Below are 19647 nucleotides of genomic sequence, written 5' to 3'. Positions count from 1 at the left end.
GGCTGTTTGATTTAAAAATGAAGTTCATTCCTAAAAGGAAGAAGATCCCAGGAGGAGACATGGGCGGCCGTGGCTGACGAGGGAAGTAAAGAAACATATAAAGTTAAAAGAGAAAAAGTATAACTTAGCGAAGATAAGTGGGAAAACTGAGGACTGGGAAGCTTTTAAAGAACAACAGAGGATTAGTAAGAAGGAAATACGCAGAGAAAAAAATGAGGTACAAAGGTAAACTGGCCAAGAATATAAAGGAGGATAGTAAAAGCTTTTTTAGGTATGTCCAAGGCAAAAAAATGCTTAGGACAAAAATTGGGCCCCTGAAGACAGAAACAGGGGAATATATTACTGGGAACGAAGAAATGGCAGAGGAATTAAATGGGTACTTCAGATCTGTGTTCACTGGGGAAGACACAAGCAATCTCCCTGAGGTAACAGTGGCTGAAGGACCTGAACTTAAGGGAATTTCTATTTGCCAGGATTTGGTGTTGGAGAGACTGTTAGGTCTGAAGGTTGAGAAGTCTCCGGGACCTGATGGCCTGCATCCCAGGGTACTGAAGGAGGTGGCTCGGGAAATCGTGGATGCGCTGGTGATTATTTTCCACAGTTCAATAGAATCGGGGTCAGTTCCTGAGGATTGGAGGGCGGCTAATGTTGTGCCACTTTTTAAGAAGGGTGGGCGGGAGAAAGCAGGAAATTATAGACCAGTTAGTCTGACCTCAGTGGTGGGAAAGATGCTGGAGTCTATTATAAAGGATGAAATTATGGCACATCTGGATAATAGTAACAGGATAGGACAGAGTCAGCATGGATTTATGAAGGGGAAATCATGCTTGACTAATCTTCTTGAATTTTTTGAGGATGTAACTCGGAAGATGGACGAGGGAGATCCAGTGGATGTAGTGTACATGGACTTTCAGAAAGCTTTTGATAAAGTCCCACACAAGAGGTTAGTGAGTAAAATTAGGGCGCACGGTATTGGGGGCAAAGTACTAGATTGGATAGAGAATTGGTTGGCTAATAGGAAACAAAGGGTAGTGATTAATGGCTCCATTTCGGAATGGCAGGCAGTGACCAGTGGGGTACCGCAGGGATCCGTGCTGGGACCGCAGCTTTTTACAATATATGTAAATGATATAGAAGATGGTATCAGCAATAACATTAGCAAATTTGCTGATGATACAAAGCTGGGTGGTAGGGTGAAATGTGATGAGGATGTTAGGAGATTACAGGGTGACCTGGACAAGTTAGGTGAGTGGGCAGATGCATGGCAGATGCAGTTTAATGTGGATAAATGTCTGGTTATCCACTTTGGTGGCAAGAACAGGAAGGCAGATTACTACCTCAATGGTATCAAATTAGGTAAAGGGGCTGTTCAGAGAGATCTGGGTGTTCTTGTCCACCAGTCAATGAAGGCAAGCATGCAGGTACAGCAGGTCGTGAAGAAGGCTAATAGCATGCTGGCCTTCATAACAAGAGGAATTGAGTATAGAAGCAAAGAGATGCTTCTGCAGCTGTACAGGGCCCTGGTGAGACCACACCTGGAGAAATGTGTACAGTTCTGGTCTCCAAATTTGAGGAAAGACATTCTGGCTATTGAGGGAGTGCAGCGTAGGTTCACGAGGTCAATTCCTGGAATGGCAGGATTGCCTTACACAGAAAGACTGAAGCGACTGGGCTTGTATACCCTTGAGTTTAGAAGACTGAGAGGGGATCTGATTGAAACGTATAGGATTATGAAAGGATTGGACACTCTGGCAGGAGGAAACATATTTCCGCTGATGGGGGAGTGCCGAACCAGAGGACACAACTTAAAAATACGGGGTAGACCATTTAGGACAGAGATGAGGAGAAACTACTTCACCCAGAGAGTGGTGGCTGTGTGGAATGCTCTGCCCCAGAGGGCAGTGGAGGCCCAGTCTCTGGATTCATTTAAGAAAGAATTGGATAGAGCTCTTAAAGATAGTGGAGTCAAGGGTTATGGAGATAAGGCTGGAACAGGATACTGATTGGGAATGATCAGCCATGATCATATTGAATGGCGGTGCAGGCTCGAAGGGCTGAATGGCCTACTCCTGCATCTATTGTCTATTGTCTATTAATGGCAGTCACTCTGACATCACTGTTGGAATTCAGCCTTTTCGTTTATGTTCGGACCAAAACGGCAATGACTCAAGAGCTGAACAGCCTCAGTGAGCAGGTTATTACTGATTAGGTGCTGCTTAACACCACTGGTGACAACCCCTCCCATCACTTTGCTGATCGAGAGGAGACTGATAGGACAGTAATCGCCCACTTTGGGTTTGCCCTGCTTTTTGAGGACAAGACATATCTGAGCAAGTTTTCACACTTCCAGGTAGTGGCCAGTTTGTAGCTGTACGGAAAGAGGCAGTGCTAGTGGACAGCTAATTCTGGAGCTCATTTCTTCTGTACCAATGCAAGACTTTTGTCAGAATCCATGGCCTTTGTAGTATCCAGAGCCTTCAGCTATGGGCGGCACGGTGGCACAGTGGTTAGCACTGCTGCCTCACAGCGCCAGAGACCCGGGTTCAATTCCCGCCTCAGGCGACTGACTGTGTGGAGTTTGCACATTCTCCCCGTGTCTGCGTGGGTTTCCTCCGGGTGCTCCGGTTTCCTCCCACAGTCCAAAGATGTGCAGGTCAGGTGAATTGGCCATGCTAAATTGCCCCTAGTGTTAGGTAAGGGGTAGATGTAGATGTAGGGGTATGGGTGGGTTGCGCTTCGGCGGGGCGGTGTGGACTTGTTGGGCCGAAGGGCCTGTTTCCACACTGTAATTAATCTAATCTAATCTAATCTAATCTTGATATCATGTGGAATGAATTGAACTGAAAAAAATGACATTTACAATGCTGAGGACTTCAGAAGGAGGCAGAGATTATGCACTCAGCATTTCTGACTGAAGATAGATACAAAATAATACTCAATTTTAATTCTATAAACTCACTTAATGGAGTTGAGAGATGCTGTCTCCTGATTGGTCTTTTATTAGGAAGTTAAATTCATTTCTTTTTGCCATTTGAAATCATTAACGTAACTCTTTAACTCATCAATGAGCGAAATATTGTTTTTGTTTGGTTTCTAGGAAACAAAACTGTTTCTCATCTGGGTAACTTTATCAGGTTCTATTACTCCAAGGCGATAGAATTGTAGAAAAGAAAAAGTTTATTTAGGTGGATTATTTAGCCAGAGCCACACATTTTTTTCCCCAGCCTTAACAGTTAAACAATGGAAAATTTCATATCCTAAACTGCTGCTAGCAGGCCAAATGCATTTAAACTTCAGCTTTAGCCTTACAAAGCCCCAGCAACAGCCCCTTTTTTGCCTGCAGCAGTTTGTGGATAACAGCTAATTGCATCCACTTGTTTAACTGAAGGGCAAATGTCTGGGGGGGGGGGTACCCAAGTGTTGAAACCATACATCTTAACGGTCATTTCCTCTGGTGTAACTTGGAATGACAGCATATGACATGCAGAAATTAACAGGGACGCTGTGCTGCCAATTCTTTTTAAGTGGCTTTGACACTGGTTGCAACAGGACTGTTGTTTGGATGCCCTGCCAAGACCCCACATTGAAAGTTCTGAGAGGCCCATTACTTCATTCTGCAAATGGTTTGGAAGTGACTGGAAAGTTGAAATAAGGTTACAAATATTTATCCAGATGAACTGAGTGAAAGCAAAAGGTAGTGCATTATACAAGGGCTGTGCTTACATTTAGAGGAGTGTAATAAAGTCAACAATAAAACTACCACATGGTAAAATGAAGGAGCATTTGCTGTTTTGAAAGTGCTCTATTGTTGTTTAAACTCTGCTCTCAGCAACTATATTGTTTTCTTTGGCCAGGCACAAATCAACAGCAGATGTCTACCCATTATATGTCATTTTGTTATAGCTCCTTATGCTTCATTAAAGCATTATTAACTTGACTAATAGAAATCTGTCTGGTCAGACAAAAGCTCGTTGTCACATACCTCCCAGGCAAGAAAAACAGCAGTTGATAGTTTAACAGATGAGTTCACCTGTTAGCACCTACAAACATTCTACTTAATGTAGGTTATTTCCATCTTTCATTTGTTTCAAATTACAATCAAAAATTGGTTGGCAAGGTGGTTCTCTAGGCATGGAGCAGGTGTGGCTATAATATGGCGCAGATGCTTGGTGTGTCAACTCAGGTAAACACCTCAATGTCTGACATTTTGTCTAACCGTCTGATTTTTAGAAGTTGCAAACAACTGCTCACGTGGAAATGGCTGAGATTCTAGTACTTAACGTAGAGCAGTGTGTGTAGGACTATTGTCCACAGACACTCCACTTCTAGAATGATGTTACAAGTCACTAAATCTACTCCTGTTAGCATGTGACTCATCGTTAATAAACAAATGCATGAAATTGTAGGAGGAGCCCTTTGCCCCTTGAGCTTGCCTTGCTATTCAATAAGATCTTGGCTGATCTGTTTGTTTTGAATTCCACATTCCATTTCCTTTAACCCTCTATTCCCCTGCCTAAAAAGAATCTATCCATCTGGGTCTTGAAAATATTCAATGATACTGCCTCCATCATCTTTGGAGACAGAGTTCCAGAGTTCACACAAACCTCAAAGAAAAGAAAAATTTCTCATCGAAGTCATGAAAGTGATATCCCTAATTTTAAAACTAAACCCACCAGTTCTGCCCTAACCACAAGAGGAAACATCCTTCACAAGTTCACCTCGTCAAGATTATTTAGGTTCTGATATACTTCAATCAAGTCAGCCGTTAATTTTCTAAACTCCAGTGGAAACAAGCCAAGCCTGTCCAACATATCCTCACAGCATCATTCCACCTATTAATCTTGTAAACCACCTGAAAATTGCCTCCAATGCATTTATATTGTTCTTTAAAAGGAGGCCAGAACTGCACCCAGTATTTGAGATGCAGTCTCATCGATGCCCTGTACAACTGAAACATAGCACTCTTATTTATATTTTCAATAACTCTTGAAATAAAGGATCACATCCCTAAAACCAACTTGATTATGCAACGTATCTGCATGAGAACTTTCGGTGACTACTGTACCAAAACAACCAAATCTCTCTGCACCTTGGAATTCCAGAGATGTTTTCCATTTAAGTAATACTCTGCTTTTTCATTCTCCCTGCCAAAGAGAATAACTTTATCAAGGATATCAAGACAACTGGATCACAATGTTATTTTATGCTAGTGCCCAAGGACAAAATTTACCTCCATTGTTCAGAACATGTTTAAGAAGAAAGTTTGATCTTGCTGCCTCACTCACATAGCAACTAGTAAAATAATGATAATTTGTATTTTTATGGCATCTTTAACATTGTAATACATTAAGGTGCTTTTCCCATTTCATGGGTACACAGTATAGTCAAAGAGATGCAGAGCTTATGACCAACAGTAAGATCAAAGAAAAAACATTTTCAGGAGTACCTTAAAAAAGCAAAATGAGGTAGGGAGGAGAAGTTTAAAGATGAATTCCTGAACTCACAGCCTGAATAGCCATGAATGGTGGAGAATTAAAATTAAGGATAGTTAAGAGGCCAGAATTAGAGGAATGCAAATATATTTTGAGGGTACAGGCTAGGAGAGATTACAGGGGTTGAGAGAGGTGATTGAGACAATTTCCAACCAAAGAGAATTTTAAAACCTTACATTGGCTCTCTGTTAAACAAGAGTAAGTCAGTGAGCACAGAAGTGATGACCATTGACCTTTCTTTTTAATTTAAACTTATCAAAAAACCTCTTTTGTGACATAAATTTTAAGAATAGGCAAAGGGTCACTAGGATACTACATTTCAAAAATGTCAAGAGGTGAGGGGAAAAAAGGAATAATTATCACACATCTCTCGCCTGATTGAACAGCATATTAACATATTGTAACAGTACCAGGACAATTTAAGAGTATGGCTTAAAAAATATCTAGGGGTGTGTTATTAGGGGAATAGAGAACATAAGGAAGGAAGGGTTAAGGTTAGGAGTTTTGTTAAATCCATAACACATTAGTTCACCTTCAGCTGCAGATTGTATCAAAATCTGGGCATGACCCCTTCAGAAAGATGTGATGATATTGGAGCAAATGTGACAGATTGGAAAAAGCTGGGGTTGTCCCCCTTGGAGAGATGTAACCAGGGAATGGATAGAAGTATTTAAAACAGAGGGGTCTGGGTAGAGTTAATTTCCAAGAATCATGTACTGCCTGACAGTGTGGCGGAAGTTGACTCAATCAAGGTCTAAGATAATTATCCAGTTGTCTTTTAAGAGAAAGTGACTACAGGTAGAATGGGGGACCAGCTGAGTGACTCTTAACACAAGCCAGCACAAATGCAAAGATCTGAGTGAGCTTACAGGGTCCAGTTGTGATGGGATGGTGATGGGAGTATGTACTAAGGAAAAAGGATCAGTAGTAGGAGGACAAATAGGGAAGAACAGTAGAGGTGAGACGGGATGGAATCAAAGGGCTTGGTGTTATCTAATATAATGGCATGAAGAGCATATCCTTTAGTTCATTGTACAAATGTCACTCAAAAAGTGCTCCTTGTGCACTTTGTACTCAAGAATGATCTCTCCTTCAGTTCTTGGGGATTATTCTCAATTTGAGTGAGACAAAAAAAAAATGGACAATGAGATGAAAACATATCGTGTGTGTCTCTCCTGATCTTCAATGCCAGTGAAGACAAGTATAAAACAATGCTGATCAATTACTGCTGCCGGTTATTAATGTGACCAAGTCAAAAAGAAATCCCTTATTGTGGAAAAATACACAAGACAAAATAAAATAACAACAGAAATAAGAATTAATGTATCAAAAATTGTTGCCAACTTTTCAGACAGTGTGTGAATGAGCTAAAATATAAGCTATTGTATTTAATATCACTCCATATACCTTAATTGTTTCGGGAGGAACTCCTGGTGCAGGGGCTTTCTCCAAATAGGTAGTCAAATCTTGATCAACGTGTTCAAAAACTAGAGTCAATTTTGTCTCTCTGTCTGTTCGAGACACTGTGCATACATCAAACAACCTAGGGACACAAGAAAATAAAGTTTCAATATGGGAAACACGAATGCGATTGTTAGTAACCTCTCAGATCAAAACCCTTCATCACTATGTATTTCTGAGAAAATTAAACATTACAAAAAATGTAAAACATTGTACCAAACAACTAGATTTAAATTCTCTTCTTGAAATACTTCAGCCCAGGTGGTGTCAGTATATATTGGTTACTCTGCAACTGTAGGCCTGATTATTCTCAACCCTACTCACAAAAATTTACAGTAAAATTTTAAACAAGATTTTCGTGTGTATGATAATTTTCTGAAAGAACCAGCCATTTATTCCTAATAGTCCTACCCTTTTCCATACTCGACAGTTTTCTTAAAAGCCAAAATGGATTCTGCATTGCTGTGCCCAAACAACCATCCAGAAAATCTCTTCTTTTCTGTGATTATTTTACCAATGCCATCAAGCAAAGTGACCAACCCCAGTTCAATGAGTACGGAAGAGAATCCCAGAAGCAGCATAGATGCCAAATGACTAAAATAAAACTCAGGATTATGTGGGCAAAATTGCAATAGCATGGAACAGATGTAACTAAGTGAACCATCAATCAAGAGATCAGCTCAAAGCTGTCCAGTACGATCCCATCCAATTGTGACTAGTGGATGACAATTAACCAACTTTAACTGGAGGAGTGGACTCCATAACAAGCTCATTCTCAATGATGGAGGAGCCCAGCACATCGCTACCAAAGTCAGGGCTGGCACATGTCCAACATCTTCAGCCAGATCGATGTGGGACTACTCCTGAGGTCCCTAGTATCACAGATGTCAGTCTTCAGCTTTTCAATTCAGCCTAAAATAGGTAGGAGAGTAAGTTGCGATGAGGATATAAATGGTCTCCAAAATGACTAAGGAAGTTTGACTAATAGGACATGTATTTGGCAGATTGAATTATTCAGGACAATGCAAACTAATGCATTTGTAAGGGAGTGTAGAAAAACTTTAAATGGAGAGACAATTTAGAATTCTGCAGAACACCGGGATTCTGGGTGTCCTGGTATTTGAGTTACAAATGTTAATACGTAGGCATAACAAGTGAATGGAATGCTGTTGTTTATTGCAACTGAAATTAAATATAAAGATTAGGAAGTTTTGCTACAGTTATACAAGTTGTTGCTGAAGTCATAACTGAAGTACTGCATGCAGTTTTGGTTTTGGTTTTGTAATTTAAAAATATATACAACAAACTTTTTATTAACTGGGATTCACAGGACCAGGAGTGTGCCGGTTGATCAAATATTCTGGATAATCAAAATGTCCGCGTAATTGTTGTAAAAGAAAATGTAATAAAGGGGATATACAGTCACTACTGCACTTTACTTATAGCGTAAAATCACTTAAAAAATAATGCAACTTTGCCTTAAAATAAAAACTTACCAACAGTGAGCTTTCTCACATACACCCTTGACTGACTACTGAGACATTGCGGTATTTGAGGAGAAATTGAATCAACCGTTGATATTTCGTGTGGTCATTCGATTGAACAACACGTTTTCTTACATGGAGATAAATTAAAAATGACAACAACTGGACAGAATAATACAGTAAATGTTGCAGTATTTGAGGTATATAATTTTTCCCAGTTTAATTGGAGAGAGTGTTGGTTCATAAAGTTACAGTTAAAACAAAGCTTGCAGTATTGCTTTAGAAGCAGTTCAGAGAAGGATCACTTGACTGACTTCTGGGATACAATGTTTAAGTTATAAAGAAAAGGCTGAACAGTCAGGACTGTTCAATTGGAACTTAGAAGAGTGACTAGTGATTTTACTGAAATGCATAAGATCCGAAGGAAACTTGACAGTAAATGCTGAGAGGATGTTTCCCCTTCTGGGAGAGACGAGAACTGAGGGGACTCCTATACAAGATAGAGATGAAAATATTTTTTTTTCCTCAACAGAGGCAGTAACTCTTTGGAATTCTCTTTTGCAGACAGGAGTAGAGATTGGGTTATTGAATATTTTAAGGCTGAGTTAAAGAATTTGTTTTTAACTACAAGGGAGGCAATGTTATAGAAACATAGATATTGGAACACTGAACGTCAAAGCAGGAGTAGGCCATTCAACACGATTATAGCTGATCATCCAACTCAGTACCCTGTTCCTGTTCTCTCCCTATATCCTTTGGTTCCTTTAGTCTGAAGAACTATATCTACATCTTGCTTCGAAATCTTCAATGTCACGGCCTGAACAGTTTCATGTGGCAGAGAATTCCACAAGCTCACCCATCTCTCAAGGATTTCTCCTCACTTCTGTCCCTATCCCTTACCTTTACACTGTAACCCCTAGTTCTGGACTCCCGGATAATTGAGAACATTCTTCTTGCATCTACCCTGTCTAGTCCGGTTAGAATTTTATAGCATTGAGATTTTCCCATTCCTCCAGTGAATATAGTTCTAACCAATCCAGTCTTTCTCTGTATATCAGTCCCACAAACCCAGGAATCAGTCTGGTAAACTTTGCACTCCCACAATAGCCAGAACCAGTTTTGAGAGCGATCGAGTTAGTCAGAGCAGGAAAGTTACACATTTGCTTCCCATTCAAGTGTTTGATTACCTTTTGGTAGGATAATACCAAATATTTCCCTTTTCTCCTTTATCTCTGTCGAATGAGGTGGATGAGGAAACTGAATAAGCGCTAAATTTGTGGATAATGCCAGGCTGGTTAAGAAAGAAAGTTGTCCAGAGGAGGCTAAGTAAGTGAGCAACAATTTGCCGGATTGAGTATGACACTGATAAATGTGAACCTGCCCACATTGCCAGGAAGAATAGAAATACTATACGTGGAAAGAGGTTGCAGGGCTTAGTGTACAGAGGGATGTGGATGTCCTGGTATATGGGATGTTAAAAAGTTAATATGCAGGTACTGGAAGTACAGGTAAAGTAAAAGGAATGTTGACGATTCCTACAAAGAACTTTAAATGTACATCCTGACTCAATGAAATCTCCTACCTATGCACACTACTTCAACCCAAAGCCATTGGGTTGCATCAATTGAACCTGCCTCCTCCACATTTCCAGATCGTAATAGTATCCCAAAGAGTTGGCGAAATAATGATTTAAAACCCCAAGAGGAGACCCACATTGAGAGCAAATGGACAATGTAGTGTTTGGACATGCAGGAAAATCTCTGCCACTGGTGGAAGGGTCCTTTAAGGGCTTGGATGGAGGTTAGTGGGGAGGTGTGGGCGCAGGCTTTACACCTCTTGTGGCAGCACGGGAAGGTGCCAGGAGTGGAGGGTGGGTTGGTGAGGGATGTGGACCTAACAAGGGAACCAAAGAGGGAATATGGATGGTTACATAATATAGATGGTTGCGCTGGCACCATTCCCCACCTTTCCTCCACTACGTCGATGGCCACATTGGTGCTACCTCTTGCTCCCACACAGAGGTCGAACAGTTCATCAACTTCACAAACACCTTCCACCCTGACCTCAAGTTCACCTGGACCATCTTGGACATCTCCCTTCCCTTCCTGGACCTCATCATCTCCGGTGACCAACCCAACACTAACATCTATTTCAAACACACTGACTCACACAGCTACCTGGACTACGCCGCCTCCCAACCACCACCTATAAAAACGCTATCTCTTATCACAAATTCCTCCACCGGTGCCGTATCTGCTCCCAGGCAGAACAATTCCACTGCAGAACATCCCAGATGGCCTCCTATTTCAAGGATTGCAATTCTCCCTCCCCCTCATCTCCTTCATGTCCCCCACCTTTATCCTTGAACCCCACGCTTCCAACCGCAACAAGGACAGAACTCCCCACTTTGGTCCTAATGTTCTTCACCAATCTCCAGACTCTGCACATTATCCTCCACCATTTCCATCACCTACAGTCAGACCACACCAGAAATATATTTCCCTCTCCACCCCTATCAGCATTCTGCTGAGACCATTCCCTCTGCAACTTCCTCTTTAGGTCCAACCCCCCACCAACTCCCCCTCAACCCCAAGCATCTTCCCTCACTTCTGCAAGAGATGTAAAACATCTGGCCATGCAAGCCCCCAAATGACGCTTCCACATCCAGGAGAGATTTCCCTGCACATCCAAACATCTCATCTACAGTGTCTGTTGCTCTTGATGTGGTCTCCTCTATACTGGGGATATAGGACATCAACTCGCAGAACGTTTTAGGGAACATCTCTGGGGCACACGCACCAAACAGTTTCACTGCCTTGTGGCAGATCACTTCAACTCCTCCTCCCAAACCACCACAGTCAGTCAGTCAGTCAGTGATTCAAATCCTGGGCTTCCTCCATTGCCAATACTAACCACCCAATGCCTGGGAGGAAAAATGCCTCATCTTCTGCCTTGGGAAACTCCATCCTCATGGCATTAATGTTGATTTCACCAGTTTCCTCGTCTCCTCTCCCCCCATCTCCTCCCAGATCCAACCCTCCAATTCTGCACCACCCTCTTGAAAATATCTTATCTGTCCATCTTCCTTCCTACCTATCCACTCCACCCTCCCTCCTCCCTCCCTCCAACCTTTCACCATCACCCCCCACCTGCACCTGCCTTCCCAGCTACCTCATCCCCATACTTATCCCTCAGCATTCCCCCCCCCCCCCCCCTCCAAACACCCACATTCCTGATGAAGGGCTTATGCCTGAAACAGATTCTCCTGCTCCTCAGATGCTGCCTGACCTGCTGTGCTTTTCCATGCAACACTTTGATCTTCAGTCCTTACTATCTCCAAGGTAAATTTCCAGTAATATAGAACACATATAGAAAGAAGTGTTAATGAAGGCGAAGACATTTTAAAAAAAACAGACTTAAATAAGCTGTCCCAAATGAAATGAAATTGTTTGCTTACTTTTTTGTATTTGAAGTGATTTGGTTTGATATACTCAAAAGAGACAATGTGTGGGATTGTCATCAATATAGTAGGAATAATTGGGTTAGTTACAATGTGAATAACAGGAAAGAAAACACTTATTTGGCTGGTGAATTGGACTGCTTAATTAACTTCACTGTTCAGAACAGAACTGAAAACTGCAATCACAAGCAAAGATCTCCACTTCCAATTTCGTAAATTCTCATTCACTGCTGATCAGGAGATTGGACCACAATTTGGAGGAACATGATAGGCAGAGTGCTTCTGAAATAGCTTTGAAATTTAATAGATGGAGTGAACGGTGGTTGAATCTGGAGCTGCACAGGTTTTGGGAGAGCTAATAAGTAGATTACCTCAGGCATTAGTATTTTACTGACTGTTTTACAAAGCACTTAAGTGATTTGCAACTGAAAACAGAAACAAAACTATCCAAGATTGGAGATAGTATACTTCAGATAAAGTGGGAAGTTGGACTAATGATTTTCATTCATCATTGACTGCGGGCAGTGCAAACTAATGAAATTAAGGATCATAAACAGTGGTAATGTGAACAAAATATTATGGAACAGTAAAGGGACTACGAGTAGATAAATACAGAGGCTATTAGTGCTGAATGTGACAGAAGTACTTAACTTAAAATATCTTGAGCTGTACACAATGAACTGACAAGTGATTCAGAGTTCTTGCTGAGTGTTGTTCTTACCCAGCTGGAATACTAAATACAGTTCTGATCACTCCATTAAGGGGCAGGTAAAAACAATGACTGCAAATGCTGGAAACCAGATTCTGGATTAGAGGTGCTGGAAAAGCACAGCAGTTCAGGCAGCATCTGAGGAGCAGTATAATCGACGTTTCTGGCAAAAGCCCTTCATCAGGAATACAGGCAGAGTGTCTGAAGAGTGGAGAGATAAATGAGAGGAGGGGAGGTGGGGAGAAAGTAGCATAGAGTACAATAGGTGAATGGGGGAGGGGAGTGAAGGTGATAGGTCAGGAAGGAGGGTGGAGTGGACAGGTGGAAGATCTTCAGGGCATAGGAAATGACCTGGGAGTTGCAGTGGGAGAGGGACTCCCTGAGATTCTTGTAGAGAGAGGAGGAAGAAAACTTCTATGCTACTTTCTCCCCACCCCCACCCTCCTCTCATTTATCACTCCACCCTTCAGGCACTCTACCTGTATTCCTGAAGGGCTTTTGCCCGAAACGTAGATTTTACTGCTCCTCGAATACTGCCTGAACTGTTGTGCTTTTCCAGCACCTCTAACCCATTGATGGGAAGGTCAAAGATTGAAAGGCTTGCAGTACAGGACAACTAAATATATAACTGGGATGAAGCAGGTGTCACTAAAGAGGTTGCAGAATCTGGGTAAGCTCTTACTGTCAAAGAGCAGGTTGAGTGATCTTAATGGTGGGGACCTGATTGAGGTCTACAAAATCATGAAGGATATAGACAGGGTAGATAAAGATAAGGTTTTTACCCCAAGGTGGAGGATTCAATACAGAGAGGTCACACTTTCAAGATGGGAGGTGAAAAGTTTAAGGGGGATACACACGGCAAGTACTTTACACAGAGGTCGTAGATGCCTGGAACGCGTTGCCAGCAGAGGTAGTAGAGGCGGATACAGTAAATTAAGGGGAGTCTGGACAGATACACGAGTAGGTGGGAAGCAGAGGGACACAGATGATTAGCAATTGGGCGACAGGTTTGGACAGTAGATTTGGATCAGTTCAGGCTTGGAGGACCGAAGGGCCTGTTCCTGGGCTGTAAAAATTCTTTGTTTAACATTACAGTAAGGACAGATAAATACATTCGAATATTGTGGAAACATTGACCTATTTTAGGATAGGCAATGGGACAATCTGAGCATAGAGTGTACAATTTGCGGCAGATCCAATTTCTGCCTGGAATCTGCTGATTTCTAGCCATTTTATGAATTTTTTTTTGCATTCATTCTAGGGACTTGGGCACCACTGCCAAGACCAAAATTTACAACTAAATTTGAATGACCTTAGTGGTGGTGCTAAGCCTCTGGTATGCTCATAGTGCTACAATGCAAGGAATTCCAAGAATTTGACCCATGGATGATGAAGGAATAGTGAATTATTTCCACGTTAGATGCTACATGATTTGGAGGAGAATATGCAGCAGCAGTGTTTTCTCACAACTGCTGCCCTGTTCTTCCAGGGAATAAAGTTCACAGGTTTGCAAATTGTTTGCAAAGAAGCCTTGGTGATTTTGCTGTGGATTATCAATTTGAGTGTGTGACCTGCAATCTTGTGGACAAATGGAGAGAGTGTATTCTTTCAGACTCCTGACTCCACATTTGTAGCTGCCATATTTATGTAGTTGGTACATTAAAGGTTTCTAGTCATCAGTGACACACTGGAAGAATTCAGCAATGGCAATGTCTTTGAATGTGAAGGGAGAATGGTTGGATGTTACATTTTAGGGAATGATCATTGATAAACACATTGATGGCGTGAATGGTACATGTAACCCAGCTGCTGAAACCCAAATGTTGTCAAGGTTTGGTAAAGTAGGTAATGAAGCTGTCCATGTCTCAGTGTTGCGAATAGAACTAAAATCATTGCAATCATAAACAAAGATTTGCATTTCTGACCTCTTGCTGGACCTCATTGAAGGAGGAACTGAAGATGGTGATCCTCAGGACACCAGGAATTCCTGGCATCCAAACAAACAACAATTTGTGTGTCATGTTATTATTGTATTTTATAGTTACCAACCATTTATTATACTCAGTCTAAAGGCCTATCGTCAAGCCCATTAAAGAGCCTTGACGTAAGAAGGCACTTATCTTACATAACAGTGCAGTTTATTGCATGATAGCAATAGGTACAATAATCATTAACTGGTTAGACATAATTACAACCATCAAAAGGCAACTAGGAATGTCCATAGCCATCAGGATCTCATCAGCATCTAATTATATTCAACACAAAGACTGTGATATAATCTAGTTGGTAATGCACCTTCAACACTATACAATCAAAATTATTAACTTACACAACAGCTACGAGTCCAGCAAGTGGAAGGCCTCACCTCCCTTTTTGTGAGAATCACGTCTTCATGTCACAGTCAGTCAAACCTTGCTTGATATTAAGGGCAATCACTTTCCCCTCACCTTGGATATGCATGCTTGGATTAAGGATGTAATTAAATGAAAAGGTAAAAGGACCTAGCAACTCAAACAGGACATTAATGAGAAAATACTGATTCAAGATGGTTGTTTCCCACCCCCCCCCCCAGTAGATTTACAGGGCAATGATTAAATTTGTCCTGCTTTGTGTGCAACAAGTCATATTTGGGTAACATTTTATAATGTTAACATGTACAATGCTAGTTTCCCAAAGTAGATTGGTCAGTGAGGTTGCAGTTAAGAAAATGGAATCAATGAATGAAGCAAATCACTGTTCATTATTATTGGTATGGCCTCTGAAACACTGGCAGTTGCAAGTTCCAGTATTCACAACACTCAAAATCCAGTAACACCTGGGCATGAACCTTGCACCATCCCACATGCACTATTCTTTTGCAAAAAGGACAGCTCTATACCCCTTTAAGGAATTAAAGCTAAAGGGCAAGAAATTGGGCTGAGACACTGAGACAACCTCAAGTGCAAGAGTAAACATAATGATATTCTGGAAAACTGTCCTAATAGCATCCAAACATGTAGCCATCTAGCACACATCCTGAAGAATTGTTTAATCATTATATCATATCGCATCAAGTGCTATACTGTCGTTTTAAAACGACAAAACTATTGCAAATATCATACATCTCTCCTAGTTTCCATGGACTTCAAGAGATTTCATGTTTTAATTAAAAAGTATCTGATTTATGTTTGATGACATGTAAAGAACAGAGTCAGATGAGCGATTCTACACACCCTATCTGAAGTTTCTGACATCATTCAACATCGTTCGTTCAACTCCTTTCGTTTATTTTAAATGGAATCTTTCAGGTATCACTTAATCTCTCACCATTGCTGCAATTTCTCTCTCCTCCCAGTACAGCTGCTCCAACCTGAAGATGGGTCACCGGACTCAAAACGTTCACCCGGCTTTCTCTCCAGAGATGCTGCCAGACCTGCTGAGTTTCTCCATTAATTTCTCCCTGCTTCCCCAGATTCTGTGCCTCCCAAGATTCTTCTTCTTCCCACCTCCCCAAGTCGCATACACCATACCTGAAATTTTCCCTCTTGTCCCAATGCCCTTTGATGCCTGGTGTGAATCCAGAAGTAACATCAAATGTATATACATTAAAATAGAAACAGGAGGGAAGAGAGGGGTGGGGGTGGGGGGCGGCGGTCAGTACTTTTTTCTTCCAAATCCCAATACCACAATGAAGTCGGGCGGATACAGTGGCTTTAAAGTAAGGCTAGTGAATATGTTTGGTGATCTGTGAAAGAAATATAGACCATCTTGTACAGCTGTGCATTTTGTAAGTGACAAGTAATGGAGTTGACCTACTTAGCATTGTTTGAAGTGCATGATCTATGTCCTCAACTGCATAGGTGTGGCGCTAGCAATGATTATCCCAATAACGAACAATAGAATAAAAAAAGTAAATTGAAAATACTTGTGGTAAGCATGGCATGGAACAAATCTTAGCAAGCAAAATCTTGTACTCTGATTTATTCATACATGTCTTTTACCCCCCATAGTCCAGGAAGGAAATCATAGTTGCACAGTTTGCATCCCAACCATCGCCCGCTGCTTTAACTGCCTGCACAGTTGTGGGCTCTCCAGCAGCTAAGAAAGTAAAAGCCAGCAGCAATGTGAAGCTACAGAAGAAAAGTACTAAGAAAGGGCAAAAAGGTTTGCATAATCACAATCAAAAGTAGGAAGCAACCTGGATGATGTGTGCGGAAATCCTGTGCAAATTTCCATCCAGGAAGCAACAGAGTCACCACTTCCACCTTTAGGCCAAGAAGCCTGAACAACAGGCAACATTGAGAGTACTAAGCACACCTTAGGCATCAGCAGACAGAAGGGAAACGGCCACATGCCCACAGCTGGATTGAAAAGGATGTAGCAGCCAATGATGTTCAGAGGCCCTCTGGCACCTCTTCCCAAAGCCACATGCTGACTTGTTTCCAGGTGAACCAGTAAAGGTGGCACAGTACCATCCCAGTTCCCAAGCCAATGTATCTGAGTTATCATGCTGGGCCATGGGCAAAATTAATACAACTCTTCACGTATGCTGAAACACACCCACCCTCAACAGATTCATAATACATTAGAGACACTAAAACTGAAGAATGAGTGTCTGTGGAATTCGAGAGACTTTATAATGAAAAGGAACTGTACAGCCAGGATAGGGAAACAAGGTAAACAACTGTACTCCATGCTATATCCAACTTGTTCCTGCAGCCCTAAACTTCCTGAAAGCAGCCCAATAAAGTCATACGATTTTCTCTTCCCATTATAATAATCACTTCTTTGAAAGTACAACTTATGCAAAAGATTAACCTCGAAGTCAGTGACAATGTTTGTAAAGATGGTGGAAAGTACACATTTGGTAGGTACTTGGGTACAGGAGCAGGAAAATCCACCCACTTTACTCTTTGCAACCTTCCCCCAACCCTCCTCTCTGACCCATCACCTCCACCCCACCGCCCCTTCACCTATTGTACTCTTTGCTACATTCTTCCCAGCCACACCCTCTCTTCTCCACCTCCACCCTCCACACCACCCCCCCCTCCCCCTCCAATCTCTCTCCACACTGGAGGTTCCCTGCCTCTATTCCTGATGAAGGGCTTTTGCCTGAAATGTCAAATTTCCTGCTCCCCAGAAGCTGCCTGACCTGCTGTGCTTTTCCAGCACCAGTCTAATCTAGACTCTGGGTTCCAGCATCTGCAGTCCTCACTTTTGCCTGCTTGGGTACAGGATATCAGTGGTGTTCAGGAGTTATTCTTAAGAAAACAGCCATAGCTAGGCCATTCAGTTTGACACCCCCCAGAACCTGTATACAAAGGCCAGCCATCCAAGATACAAATTGAATCAGCAAAGGAGTTTTGACACAGGCACAAATAAAAAGATTTGTCCGAATTCTTGCTTGACCCACAAGCAATTGGCACTCCACAATGACATGTAGAAGTCATAATTTGTATGGAGAACCCTGTAGTGTAAATTTTGAATGGACCTCTTGATTAATTGATGTAGCAGGACTTGGCACTGCAGCAGTTGGCTGTTCAAGCTTTTATGGGTGATTACCAGTAAGCAGCTATTTAGAAGCACCCATATTTAGTATATAGGAAGACGCACAGGCATGGCACATGCACACAGAATTCTGGATCACGCACTAAAGTATAATTTCAAACCGAACTAACTAAAAAAAGTTAAGCAAAGCGCATGCAACACGTTTTCAAAAGCCTTTGGAAATGATCAGTTGTAGGTTATGACCAGATGCTCTTCCAGTGAAATGTTACACTTGAAGGGCAGCCAATTTCAGCAACCCTATTTCCATATAATTGCAGCTTGCACTAAAATACTTCCAACATCCCTTGACTTGCTTATATTCAAAGATGAACTGGACTTTCATGTTAGTTAACCAAACAATAACAAAATGATTTTTCCAGATTTCATCAGCTAACACCACGATCGAGTGTATAAGGGAGTCAGAACTCAATTGCATCATCAGTAATAGCTGCGCAACTGCAAGACAGCTACCTACCAAGCAGAGTCAATTTTAGTCATAACTAGAGGTATACAATTACTTAACAGATATTGATCTCCACTCATTTTTCTTATGGTTCTCATCATTTTTATTGATTTTGTTATATGGATGTAGGTTTGCCCGCTGAGCTGAAAGGTTCATTTCCAGATGTTTCATTACCTTATTAGGTAACGTCTTCAGTGGACCTCAGGCGAAGCAATACTGAAACTTCCTGCTTTTTATTTATATGTTTGGGTTTCTTTGGGTTGATGATGTTATTTCCTGTGGTGAAGTCACTTCCTGTTCCTTTACTCCGGGGGTGGTAGATGGGGGTCTAACTTGATGTGTTTGTTGATAGATTTCTGGTTGGAATGCTATGCTTCTAGGAATTCTCGTGCGTGTCTTTGTTTGGCTTGTCCTAGGATGGATGTATTGTCCCAGTTGAAGTGGTGTCCTTCCTCCTCTGTATGTGAGGATACTAATGAGAGAGGGTCATGCCTTTTTGTGACTAGTTGGTGTTCATGCATCCTGGTGGCTAGTTTTCTGCCTGTTTGTCCAATGTGGTGTTTGTTACAGTCCTTGCATGGTATTTTGTAAATGACATTAGTTTTGCTTGTTGTCTGTATTGGGTCTTTCAAGTTCATTAGCTGCTGTTTTAGTGTTGGTGGGTTTGTGGGCTACCATGATGCCAAAGGGGTGCGAGTAGTCTGGCAGTCATTTCCAAGACGTCTTTGATGTAGGGGAGAGTGGCTAGGGTTTCTGGACGTGTTTTGTCTGCTCGTTTGGGTTTGTTGCTGAGAAAAATTGGCAGATTGTGTTCATTGGGTACCCATTCTTTTTTGAATAGATTGTATAGGTGATTTTCCTCTGCTCTGCGTAGTTCCTCTGTGCTGCAGTGTGTTGGCTTGTTGAAATAATGTTTTGATGCAGCTTTGAGTGTATTGGGATAATTGCTTCTGTAGTTCAATATTTGGTCCGTATGTGTTATTTTTCTGTAGACGCTTGTTTGAAGTTCTCCATTGGCTGTTCGCTCTACTGTGACATCTAGGAATGACAGT

The 19647-nt window shown here is 41.7% G+C and overlaps 1 protein-coding gene across 6 annotated transcripts in view; it reads right to left on the bottom strand.

Moving 5' to 3' along the window:
- Nucleotides 1-19647, bottom strand: part of cdk6 (cyclin dependent kinase 6) — a 251069-nt gene that overhangs the window by 174748 nt on the left and 56674 nt on the right. For all 6 annotated transcript variants that reach the window (XM_072575262.1, XM_072575265.1, XM_072575263.1 and 3 more), the window contains exon 3: nucleotides 6900-7035. In XM_072575262.1, coding sequence (XP_072431363.1) covers nucleotides 6900-7035 — 136 coding nt within the window. The remainder of the gene's footprint in view (nucleotides 1-6899; nucleotides 7036-19647) is intronic.

This window comes from Chiloscyllium punctatum, chromosome 8 (assembly GCF_047496795.1).
Source record: "Chiloscyllium punctatum isolate Juve2018m chromosome 8, sChiPun1.3, whole genome shotgun sequence".
Classification (NCBI taxonomy): Eukaryota; Metazoa; Chordata; class Chondrichthyes; order Orectolobiformes; family Hemiscylliidae; genus Chiloscyllium; species Chiloscyllium punctatum.
This window is presented reverse-complemented; position numbering and strand designations above follow the sequence as displayed.